At 38.6% G+C, this 13,214-nt stretch overlaps 1 protein-coding gene across 3 annotated transcripts in view; it reads right to left on the bottom strand.

Annotated features, from left to right (window-relative positions):
- The window catches only part of SLC24A2 (solute carrier family 24 member 2), a 253,195-nt gene that overhangs the window by 1,067 nt on the left and 238,914 nt on the right, over positions 1–13,214 (bottom strand). For all 3 annotated transcript variants that reach the window (XM_024126763.2, XM_055087221.1, XM_024126764.1), the window contains 2 exons: positions 10,661–10,750; positions 3,388–3,554 (listed from right to left, as the gene is read on the bottom strand). In XM_024126763.2, coding sequence (XP_023982531.1) covers positions 3,388–3,554; positions 10,661–10,750 — 257 coding nt within the window. The remainder of the gene's footprint in view (positions 1–3,387; positions 3,555–10,660; positions 10,751–13,214) is intronic.

A 13,214-nucleotide genomic window follows, 5' to 3' on the forward strand; every position in this document is an offset into this window, starting at 1 on the left:
CAACGGGAGAGGCCACAACAGTGAGAGGCCCGCGTACCGCAAAAAAAACAAAACAAAACAAAAACAAAACAAACAAACAAAAAAACCTTGATCTATTTCCCAATCAAATTAGGGAGAACAGAGAGAATTTATTCTGCGGTTGAACAAGATCAAAGACATGGCTGCTGCAGGTGATTTCTGAATTTGATTTGAAATAATTTTTTTGGTTTCCTTCCTAGTTGAGATTAAAGTGTTACTCTTAGCCCTAAAGAGGTGAATTGGAGGATCTGTACAGGATGACAGGAGGAGATGATAAATGGAGAAAAGGTATAGAAATCTGTGGTGAAAATGACCAAATTATTTTTTTTAAATGGAGACAGAGGGCTTCCCTGGTGGTGCAGTGGTTGAGAGTCCGCCTGCCGATGCAGGGGACACGGGTTCGTGCCCCGGTCCGGGAAGATCCCACATGCCGCGGAGCGGCTGGGCCCGTGAGCCATGGCCGCTGAGCCTAAAAAAAAAAAAAAAAAAAAAAAAAAAAAAAAAAAAAAAAAAAATGGAGACAGAGAATAGCAATCTCACACACACACACACACACACACACACACACACATACATATCCAATTCTGGTGAAGTTGTGGTTGACAGCACTAGAAATAGATAAAAACTCTTTGGTGGAAATATGACATTTTTAATACTTTTGACCAATCAATTCTATTGTCAGGGATTAAGCACAAGGAATAATTTGAAATGCAGATGCAATTTTATTCAGAAAGGTGATCATTTCAGTGTTATTGTGAGTAGTGAAAAATCAGGGATAACTTAATCTCTAATAATAGGCAGCTAGTTAAATAGCAAACTATAAGTCAATGTAATTTTATGTAGCTATTAAAAATCATAAACAATTATACAGGTAAATGTTCATGGTATGATTCTATATTTAAAAAGAAGGATAAACATAAACATAGAAATCTAACTTCAATAATAAAAGAGTGGTGTTGGTTTGTATTTATGTTTTATATATGCTTATATATTGGTTTGTATTATGCTTTATATGTATTTTTTAAATCCTTTACCTTGAGTATGTATGAATCCTATAAACAAGAAGAAAATGCTAGCAAGACTATGAAGAAACTGTTACACTCAATATATTGCTAATGACTTTGTAAATTGGTATAAACTTTTGGGAAAGACTTTTTGGAAAAATATACTACATCAATAGCCATTGAAATGTCTATAATCTTCAATCCATCAATATTTCTTGAAGAAATTTATCCTAACAAAATAATTAAAAGAGGAGATGTTTCTGCATAAAGGTGTTCATAAAACACCCATGATATCAGAAAATTGAAAAAAATACAAAGGTCCTACTAAAGGGTAAAGGCTAAACTGAAAGCAACAGGATGGAATATTTTGAAGCCGTAGAATGTTAATTATGAGAGCTATGAAGAAACTTAGAAAAATGGTTGATTTACTAATTTACTAATAGATGCCTACTCTTTGCTAGGCATAAATGGCTTTAAAATGGAAAAATAAAAGCCCTCCAACAGGGCAAAACTGATTATTCACTAAGAAAACTTTGTGAAATATTAGGAGAAAAACACACAAAAGTTAAATGTTTTGGGGTAGTAGGATTAGGGCTGATTTTCTTTAAACTTTCATTTAAGTTTCATTTAAGTTGCAAGATATATAAAATTTAAGAACAATGAACAAAAAGCATCTTGCAATTCACTATAATATTTTTCAAAAACACGACAAATTTGTCTCATAGAACACTTGTTATTTTTCCCAATATGTAGGATTTTCTCTTTTTGTGCTACAGAATATTTTCTTTCTGTTTATACAAGATATTGACCAAGAAAACTTCTCTAAATGTGTGGACAGTGGAACTGAGAAACACTGTTTATACTAGGGATGTCCTTCCTTTAAAATACACTTCTTCAGGCATTCACTCACTCATTCACTCGTTCATTCATTCATCCATCCACCCATCCATTCATCCATTCATTCTACAAACATCTGCCAAACCACTGCCATGCATTAAGCATTGTATTAGGCTTTGGGGAGTTCTTGTTCTTGGGGAGTTCACAGTCTAGCAGGCAGACTGATAGACAGGAGCATGACAAGAGTGTGAGATACAGATATACAGAAAGTATATAGGAGCACAAGCCCCCAGGAAAGACTTAAGGGAATCAGAAAAACCAGGATTTGAGTTGACACTGGAAGGGTAAATTGGAGTTTTCCAGACAAGCAGGGAGGGCCCCTGAGGGAGAGGTGCCAGCAAAGGAAGAAAGAATGGTAGGAGAGGGCATCTTTGGAACTCAAAGGTGGTTCAGACAGTGGAAGCTCAGAGCAGGGTTTTATGCACAGGTAGTGCTGGAGTTGAGAGCACAGACTCTGTTCAAATCCCAGCTATCTCATTACTAGTTGTGTGAATTCTGTGCCTTTTGGTTTCCTTATCTGAAAAATGGGGATGAAAATACATACGTCATAGGATCGTTGTGTGGCTTAAATAGATAAAAATGTATGTACAGTGCATGTGGTAGATACTGAATGAAAAAATTATTATATATATTAGGTAGTGGAAAGGATAAAAGAGAACAATATTCAAGATGTTCAATGAGAAAGTAGATCCGTTTTAGTGGTCTTCCAAACTCAAATGCAAGAGCTCAGTTCTTCCGGGAACATAAGGATAATATCCCATGTCTTACTTTCTCAAGGGGATGTCCTTCAAGGTTATTTATCAGACTACTTTTACTTGGACACATTAAATGAAATGATAGAGATGACAGCATCCCTCCCCACTCGGATCCACTTGAGATTATTCATATTGAGAACTTCAGTTTGCTTAACTGTAAGAACAGATCTCATCTTCTAACTTTCAAAAAACCTAGAATATCTTCCCCATCACAGATAAAGAAATGATAATGCCAAACCTGCCAGCATTTTCCAAGGAAGGAGATGGGATATTTTTTCTGGGCCTATGTTTGTCTCAGTCTGCTTTCCAATCCAAATCTCATCTGAGGCTGGTGGGGACTTTTATTAGAATTAGAACATGGAAAAAAATACAGTGAAACCACCAGAGCATCTCAGTCACATATGAATGTTGACTATTCATGACATATAGCCAATGCCATTTTATAGGGGAAATTCTCTTAAAGTATTTCCTACAACACCCACTCTGTATGCAAGTTATATGTTTCTGCCTGTCTACAGATAACTTATTCTTCATGAAGTTCTCTGAAAATGAAAATTGGAGTTGGTGAAATTGAATGGTATTACCAGTCTTTACTTTCTATTGGTATTGGTTGGTTTTGGGCTCTGAGATCCTGGTCATGTCTTCACAGCTTCTAAGAAGACAAAGACAGTGGTGGAGCTGATGTGAACCTTTATACAACTAGCTCTACTCACCCTACAGTGATGTCAAAAATGTTGCTTCCAACAGAGCTGGACACAGCCATGTCCCCGAGCCCCTTCCGGGCCACTATGACACTGGTGATCAGATCAGGGATGGAGGTCCCAGCAGCCAAAATGGTCAGACCCATAATCTCTTCACTAATGCCAATTGTCTCTCCAACCTAAAAGCAACGACAGGGACAAACATATGAGTGTTTGAAGTCACAAAACCATCAAAACCACTAACATTTGAATGCAACTCCCTTTTAATGAGTTCTTACTCTGTGCTGTGCTGAGTATTCAGATGATAACAAGGAATAAGGCACCATCATTGACAAAAAGAATTTTATATTTTAATGATATTCAGACCCAAGGGATCAGGAATGTTCACATGAGGGTTAAACAGATAATCTCAAAAAAGAGCTATAGAAGACTAGAGTGCAGCCTCTATATGGTTTTTATTAAGACCAGGCAGGGGAAGCAGAAGATCAGAGTTATAAATGCCAATTGGTCATTGGCTACAGGGGCCAGTGCCTGACAATGGCACCAAATCCTGTAGCAGATTTGCCCCTGGATTTATCATTGAAGATTAAGAATTGACACCCAGTGTTCCCATTTTTCCTTAACATTTCCTAGTGTCTATAACCCACTCTTAAACACTTTTAGACTCTACCATTTTCACAGAAAACTTGATTTTGGGTGTTTTTGGGTTTTGTAACACAGGACTGTAAATCAGTAAAGCAGCCATGGAGAAAGCAACAGGTAGGGAATCAGAGGACCTTGGTGTAAGGTCTGGCTCTGGAATTTATTAAGTACTTGACCTATTGCTAACTGGACCAATTGGGCAATATCTTTGATCCTCACTTTCTTTCTTTTTGTTTTTTTCTTCCAGTTTTATTGAGATATAATTGACATACAGCACCGCATAAGTTTAAGGTATAGAGCATAATGATTTGACTTACATCCATCATGAAATGATTATCATATAAGTTTAATGAACATCCATCATCTCAGATAGATACACAATTAAAGAAATAGAAAAAAATTCTTTTTCCTTGTGATGAGAACTCTTAGGATTGAGTCTCTTAACAACTTTCATATATAACACACAGCTGTGTTACTTATATTTTTATCCTTGTTTTCTGATCCATAAAGTGGGTACGATAATACTTACCTTATAAGGTGGTTGTGAGGACTAAATTACAATTTATGGAAAAACCCTTTGTAAATGGGTTTGACAATGATGTATGTCATCATTGAAAAGTGACGGGGGACATTTATTATATTCTTTTGATCTTTGCCTTTTAAGACTGATGACTTCTCTTTTGGACAGTTGGTCTAGCCTTCAATGTATGCTCCTCCAGTCTCTTGACAAATGTGTTTGTCTTCTTGTTGTCTTTCTTTTAAAAACTTTATGTATTTTCTGGAGTTGGTGAACTGCAGTTCTGAAAACCTTTACGACAATTCTTTCAGTTTGGTTTCCTACCTGATGACGTCCAGCATTTTTTGAGAAAATGTAAAGGGCCAAAGTAGCATGTAAGAATAAAGGTTTTGGGGGAATAGAATACTTATTTCTTTTTTTAAAAATTAAAATATAGTTGATTTACAATGCTGTGTTAGTTTCAGGTGTACAGCAAAGTTAGTTTCAAGTGTACAGTTATATATATATATATATATATATTTCTATTTCAGATTCTTTTCCCTTATAGGTTACTACAAAATATTGAGTATAGTTCCCTGTGCTATACAGTAGGTCTTTGTTGGTTATCTATTTTATACATAGTAGTGTGTTTATGTTAATTCCAAACTCCTAATTTATCCCTCCCCCCATTTCCCCTTTGGTAACCATAAGTTTGTTTTCTATGTCTCTGGGTGTATTTCTAGAAAAAACCTATTTCTAAATCTCTGTTTCGATTTATAGGAATAGCCTGGTTCCCACTAGCTTAAAAACACAGTTGGGAGATATTTTTATTTTGATGGTCATGTCTGCTCTAGAGCCTGGTGAGCTGAACTAGTTTACCTATCCTCGTGGTGCACAGATTCACTGCTCGCCATTAGAAAGTGACATCTACGTGAGCAGGGTCATGACCTTAATCACTATGGTCTCCCTAATAAGCAGAACATAGCCTGGTACATAGTAGGCTCTCAATACCTATTTGCTGAATAAACAAATCAATCTGCATACTTAGATGATTTTACTAGCATGATTTTCACTGACTCTCCTAGAAAAAGTTAAACAAGAATTTTGTACAAAAGTGCCCTATTTGGCCAAAATATTCTCCCTCATGACATTTTTTGTTAGATTTGGAGTGAAACATTTTCTTTTTAAAAATTTATTTATTTATTTATTTTTGGCTGCCTTGGGTCTTTGGTGCTGCGCACGGGCTTTTCTCTAGTTGTGGCGAGCGGGGGCTACTCTTCGTTGCGGTGTGCGGGCTTCTCGTTGCGGTGGCTTTGTTGCAGAGCACAGGCTCTAGGAGCGCGGGCTTCAGGAGTTGTAGGTTGGGGGCTCAGTAGTTGTGGCTCATGGGCTTAGGTGCTCCGTGGCATGTGGGATCTTCCTGGACCAGGGCTCGATCCCGTGTCCCCCGCATTGGCAGGAGGATTCTTAACCACTGCGCCACCAGGGAAGTCCATGGAGTGAAACATTTTCAAAGACTGTGAAGCTGCTGACTAAATGATTGTCGCCCTCAATAAGTTCCAAACTATCTAATACGTTCTTAGTAATTTAAAATCTTAGAGGGAGTTTTAAAGCAGTGACTATTTAAAAAAAAATTCATATTTGGAGTTTGAATGCCACTACTGACAGAAAAATGCAGAAATTGAAGAGAAGTGTTAATGGTAGTGTGGTTAAGAGTGCTGGCATGGGGTACAAAAAGCCCTGGGTGCAAATCCTAGCCTGCCACTCCTTGGGCACAGTGGCCAACTTCCCTGAGTCTTAGTTTTTCTCATGTGTAAAATGGGGATAATAATATCTACCCTCAGAGTTGTTGGGATAATTACATATGATGATGCATATAAAGCAAATAGCAGCTAGTGTCAGGCATAAAGGAAATGTTCAATAAATATCAGCTGTGATAACTCAGACACTCCTCCTCTCCCTCTCCAACATATCAGAGTGCAACCCTCAGGGTTCCGGCAGCAGGGACAGAAGCTGGTTTAGCAGGGTCAGTTTACAATGTGGGAAATCACATGAATCATGACGAATTTTCACTGTACATCAAAACCCTCATGACTCTGGGTGGCTCTAGAAACACTTTCACTGAAGCAGAACTAGTTTTCAGAAGCTCATTTTGAGTCTATTTCACTGAAGTGGGCTTTTGGCAAGTCAGAGGCAAGGTGATGGGTGCATGGATGGGACAGCACTCTGATCAAATCGGGGAGCATCAGAGGAGTTTACAGCTAGAAAGGACCTCAGTAGTCTCTTGGGGGAATTCCTTTGTTTTCTAATAGAAATAAATAACGAGGCCACTCAGAATCCATATCCAGTGCTGCTCCAATATTCCATGATCCAGTTCCTTGCTGTGGTTTAGTGAGGATCTGCAAAATGTCATATTGGCTAAATGAGACATGAGGTTGTATCTGACTCTTAGCATTAACCGAGAATTAACATCTAATTAACTAGATGTGTGATAGATTTTAATCACAGGTTCTCATCACCCATGAAATTTACTAAGATGAAGATTCAAGATGTAAAAACAAAAACAAAAAACTCCCCAAACTAAAGGAAAGTAGGCACAAAGTGTTTTATGTGAAGGGCATTTATTTTTGGCCAAACAGTAGCCAAATAATTGTATTAAATAGCACTTATTATTGGTAAAACTGTGGATAACAAAATAGTTGAGCACTAAATGGTGCACTTGTTATCTTTATAGCTTTTACAGTTTAAAAGCACAAATGATAGAATTAGAGCTACAGACTTAGAACAGAATCTGCTATTTTGATCAGCTGTCTGGATATTTTGAAAGAGAAAAGCATTTCTTTGGAGAAAAGAAAGAGAAACTTCTCATTCATTATTTGCTAGTAAGGCTTCTCTTTATGCACTTTATATTTCTGGGCTTTTTTTTAGTAATTATTATTGTTCCAGGCATTGTGTTTGTATTTTTCTACAAGAGAATGAAAAGGAAACAGGATTGTGGAATTAAGATAATCATTAAAAAGTAAAGAAAGAGATGGAAGCCTGTAGGATGATGTTTCCTAGGATGACTGAAGAGAAATATCTAGAAAACAATATATTCCAGTAAGTGAAAAAAATAACTATTTTTCCTTTATCAGTACATGGAAGAATAAAAATGATTATTAGGAAAGGCCATTATATATCTATAAATGGCAAACAAACACTCCTTTTAGCCTGGAAATCTGGAGGCTGAGAAGGAGCTTACCTTCTGCAATGATTTCTGCTGGGTATCGGTAGCAAACATCTTTCAACAAATGTAGAAAATAATGACTTTGGGGCAAACAGAACTTCTTAAGGGGGCCGAGGATTTTTGGAAATATTAAGGAAGAGAAATCTGAGGTCAAATGTCAGTAAAATAACTGTGATAAGAATAATATAAAATATCTTGTAGGAATAATGCTTGGTTTATCAGCCAACATTTCCAGTAGATTTTGTTAGTGATGCCATATCTTCTTTCTGAAAAAATTAAGGTGTAATTTCCATATAGTAAAATTCACCCTTAAAAAAAAGCATACTGTTCTGTGAGCTTTGACAAATATATGCAGTCCTGTTTCTCCACATCCTCATCAACAAACGGTATTGTCTGTCTTTTTGGTTGTAGTCATTCTAATGGTTGTGAAGTGGTATCTTATGTTTATTTTTAAACAACTTTATTGAGATATAATTCACATACCCTAAAAGTCACCCATTTAAAGTATATGATTCAGTGGTTTTTTAGTATATTTATAGAATTGTGCAACTATCACCAGAATTTAAGTTCAATTTTTCATCATTCCAAGAAGAAACTCCATACCCATTAGCAGTCACTTCCCATTTGCCCTCCAACCTCCCCAACTCTAGGCAACTGTTACCTACTTTCTGCCTCTACAGATTTGCCTGTTATTCACATTTCATATAAATGGAATCATACAACATGTGATCTCTTGTGACTGGCTGTTTTCACTTAGCGTAATATTTTAGAGGTTCATTCACACTGTAGCATGTATCAGTATTTCATCCATTTTTATTGTAGAATAATATTCCATTGTGTGGATATATCACATTTTATTTACCCATACAAGTTGATGGACACCTGGATTGTTTCTACTTTTTGGCCATTATTAATGATGCTGCTGTGAACATTTGTGTATAAATTGTGCAGATGTTTTCATTTCTCTTGGGTATATAGACAGTGGAATCACTGGATCATATGGTAACTCTATGCTTAACATTTTGTGGAACTGTTATGCTGTCTACAAAGTGGCTGCACTGTTTTACATTCTTACCAAAAATATATCTGGGTTCCAATTTCTATACATCCTCTCTAACACTTGTTTTTTTCTGTCTTTTTTTTTTTTTGCGGGCCCAGCCGCTCCGCGGCATGTGGGATCCTCCCAGGCCGGAGCGCGAACCCGGTTCCCCTGCATCGGCAGGCGGACGCGCAACCACTGCGCCACCAGAGAAGCCCTATTTTCTGTCTTTTTGATTATATCCATCCAAGTGAGTGTGAAGTGGTATCTCACTGTGGTTTTAATTTGCATTCTCTAATGAATAATGATGTTGAATATCTTTTCTTGTGCTTATTAGCCATTTGCATACCTTTCTTGGTGAAATATCCACTCAAATCTTTTGTCCATCTTAAACATTAAGATGCCTGTAGACGCTTGCCTTTCTATTATTGAGCTTTAAGAGCTTTTTATATATCCTGGATACAAGTGCTTTATCAGAGAGATGATTTGCAAATATTTTCTCTCAGTCTGTGGTTTGTCTTTCCAATTTTGGGGGTTTTTTTTTGGCTGTGCCACGTGGCTTATGGGATCTCAGTTCCCCAACCAGGGACTGAACCTGGGCCCTCGGCAGTGAGAGCACAGAGTTCTAACCACTGGACAGGCAGGGAATTCCCTGTCTTTTCATTTTTTAAATGAGGTTTTTTGAAGAGCAGAAGTTTTACTTTTGATGACATTTAATCAATTTTTTTTTATGGATAATGGTTTGGTGTTATATCATAGAACTCTTTGCCTATCCCATGGTTATGTGGATTTTCTGTTTTCTTCTAGATGTTTTTAGCTCTTACGTTTAGAACTATCATGCATTTTGAGTTAATTTTTGAGTATTGCAGGTGGTAAATGTCTAAGTTCATTTATTTTGGCATATAGAAGTCCAATTATTCCAGCAGCATTTGTTGAGAACTCTATCCACATATGTCCTTGGTGTATATTTCCTTATTTCAAATTGCTATATTTTATTTCTGTTAAGAAGTATAATCATTTTAAGGGTATATTAGACAAAGAATACAAGTGGGCAGTTGGAATTTATGTAGTTTATAATAGAGATTAAAAGCATGAGTTTTGGAGCTGCAGAGTGCTGGGTTAGAATCTCAGTCCTGCTTTTTACTACCTAAATGATCCTGGGCATTTTTTTTTTTTAAATTAGCTCTAAGCTTAACTCTTTATCTGTAAACTGTGGATAACAAAAGTACCTCCCTCATAGAAATTATACCCATGTACAAGGACAAAGGGATGTGAATTATCTGGCATGTAGTACACATTCAATCAATAATGGTAACCATTACTATCTTTGAGAATGTAAGACCTTTGCATCTCATTTTTCCATTCATGTGTTGCAACAAACAATTCCTGAGAGTTTATTCTGGTGATGGGCATTATGACTGGTATTGAATTAAAAGTAGTAAAAGGGAAATACATCATCATTTTTGTAAATTGAGGCTCAAGGAAGAGACCATTTTGTCTCCAGTTCTTTCCCTAAGAGCCAGTTGGATGAGAACATGAGGTGAGTGGCTGCCTAAGAGAAAGTAAGTGCTGCTGAGCCCAGAAAAACTCTGACATTCCTCCAGGCCTGGGTTGGCCTGGCTTCAGGCTTCAGAGGGCAAGAAGCAGTGAGACTTGCCTTTCCTCCACATGGCTGTCTGGGACTGTGCCGATTTGAGTCCACACTATAGGGAAAGGCCAGGAGACGAGGGAAAGTTAAGTGGAATAAATTCCTTTAGTCCTGGAATATGTAATTTGTTAGATGCAATACTGTTGTGACAGTTTCAGGAAGCAAACACACTGGTTAGCCACTTAGCAACCAAGAGAAAAGCCAGGCAGATGTGTGTCACTCTCAAGGTCTTACCTGATGTGCCCACCAGACCATCAAGTAAGAGAATACTGCGATCCAGGTGATGGAGCCGAAGAACGTGATGGGAAAAAACTTCCTTGATGACTGAAAGAGAACCAGAAAGAGGAGAGAATGTGAGTGCTAACTGAGGTGATCTGATAGCTCAAAGTTAACTGAGGTGATCTGATAGCTCAAAGCTAAGACCACCAATTCAGCTACTTCTCCCTCACTGCCTGCAGTCCTGGTAGAATTAGCAATCAAAATAAATGACCGGGCTTCCCTGGTGGCGCAGTGGTTGAGAGTCCGCCTGCCGATGCAGGGGACACGGGTTTGTGCCCCGGTCCAGGAGGATGCCACATGCCGCGGAGCGGCTGGGCCCGTGAGCCATGGCCGCTGAGCCTGCGCGTCCGGAGCCTGTGCTCCGCAACGGGAGAGGCCACAACAGTGAGAGGCCCGCGTACCGCAAAAAAAAAAAAAAAAAAAAAGACCAAGCGTTGGTCAAGCTGGGACATTAAGATTCTCTCTTGAGATGTGAAATTGGTGGAAGCCAAACCATCCCGAAGCTAGTTTCTGAGATGGACGTTGTTTGAAGAGAATGTCTGGTCCTGCTGCTGGTTTCTCAGATGCTCTCTGCTTCTGCCCTTTCCAAGGCTTGGTTTCTCAGCCTTGCCTTCAATCCCTCAATACCCCACATTCTCTCTCCCTCTCCTGCTCCCTTTTCTACCTTCTCCTCAATTTCAAGAGAATCAGTTTCTATTGCTTCAACCCATGTATCCTAATAATCCATATGCCAGAAAGCCTATGGGATTAATTACATTTAACAAGAAGGATCAATAGTTTCCAAAATACATTGGCTCATTTTACGGTCCCATGAATTATGAGGAAAAGCCACACAGAAGAAGCCATCACCACAATTAATACAGATTCCTGAGGTTGGCCAGTCTCCAGGACGTTGGAGCCACACAAGTATCAACAGCAGATGCTCACTTGTGCTGCTCTCCACGGGGGTGGCACAGTAGACATTCTTGGGAATGCTTTTTTTCCTGTTCTCCACCCCTATCTATGTTATATCCAATTATGCTTCTAGCCCTGGGCTTTGTACAATCTCAGGCTTATAGTATGAGCACTTTTAAAGTTTCTTTCAAACATCAGCCAAAATCAGACACTCAAAAGGCAGTGTTTCTTATCCATCCCATTATAGGGAAATCCACACTTGCACTGGATGGTAGTGGTGTCCTGTTGATGCCCTTTTTGCAAAATTGGGATCCTTTGAAACATGCTCAGATAACAGAATGCTCTCAGAGAGTCTCTCATTTATTATTGCCAAACACTTTTTATTTCAAAGCTTTCCACTTTGAGAAACAATCTCATTTTTTGCTTTGATAATGCCATCCAATTTTGTCCAGAGAAATGAACCCTGGAGTTGACCTGGATGAAAGCTATCTCACTTGTCTGAAGAGCTGACCTTGGGCAGTCACATAGAACACTTCTGCCATGGCTTTTGAGAGCTTCATTAAAAGGAAAAGATAAACCTGTATATTGTATTTTTGAATATCTTTAATGATGAACACACCCTATTGCTCCAAACAGGCTTATGTTCTCTCTATTAATTTCAAGTTTTTAATATATGTTTTCATTCTCATTCACATGGTTCTATTAAATTTCACAATAACCATTTCTTTCTTTCAATTGTTGTGGTTTTTCTTGGCCCTTTTGTTAGCTGGGATGTCTGGAAGACCAGTGGGCTTGATTAACTTGGGGAAAGCATTAATCACGGTGAGTAGCCACAACCTTATTCTTAAATGCTTCCCCCTACTCCTTCCCTTTCTCAGAAGGAAAATATTTCAGCCAAAGACTCAGACTCCTTCTGGGGACCTAAGCACTATTTAATGGGTTATGGGAAAAAAGTCATCAATTTTTCAAAGTGGAGCTTGAGACATTCACTTTGAAAGCAAATTCCTTTAAAGCGAGGGGTTCAGCTGGATTTGGAGACCAGATTCCCTGAGCCCTGGAATTGCCAGTGCCAAGAAATCAATTTTTCCCAGGCGAGGCATTTAGCTGATTAGAGTCCCTATTCTTTTCCTCTGGCCACAAGTCACTGTTTCAGGATCCTAGGTGTGATGAGGGCTTCATCTCCCATGCCATGCTCTGTCACAGGGAAGAGAAAGGCCCCCTCTTGTGATGTGGGACCACCCATGTGGTTTGAGCAGTAGCCAACCCTTAGCTTGATTCTGAGCATCCTGGGAGGGAACGGAGTACCATCTCCACACTTTATGACATGGCACATGGACTGGATATCCTGGGAGAGTCCTCATTTCATAGGTATGCCCCCTTTCCAGGTTAGCTCACTTACTAAGTATGTAACTATTATTTTATCATTATATTTTTTTTTGTACCTTTGCATGTCTGTTCATTGATGCAGCGTCACAAGTCAGAATCAAATTATGTGAAGTTTTTTTTTTTTTTTTTTTTTTTTGCAGTACGTGGGCCTCTCACTGTTGTGGCCTCTCCCGTTGCGGAGCACAGGCTCCGGACGCGCAGGCTCGGCGGCCATGGCTCACGGGCCCAG

Source organism: Physeter macrocephalus, chromosome 9, assembly GCF_002837175.3.
Source record: "Physeter macrocephalus isolate SW-GA chromosome 9, ASM283717v5, whole genome shotgun sequence".
Classification (NCBI taxonomy): Eukaryota; Metazoa; Chordata; class Mammalia; order Artiodactyla; family Physeteridae; genus Physeter; species Physeter macrocephalus.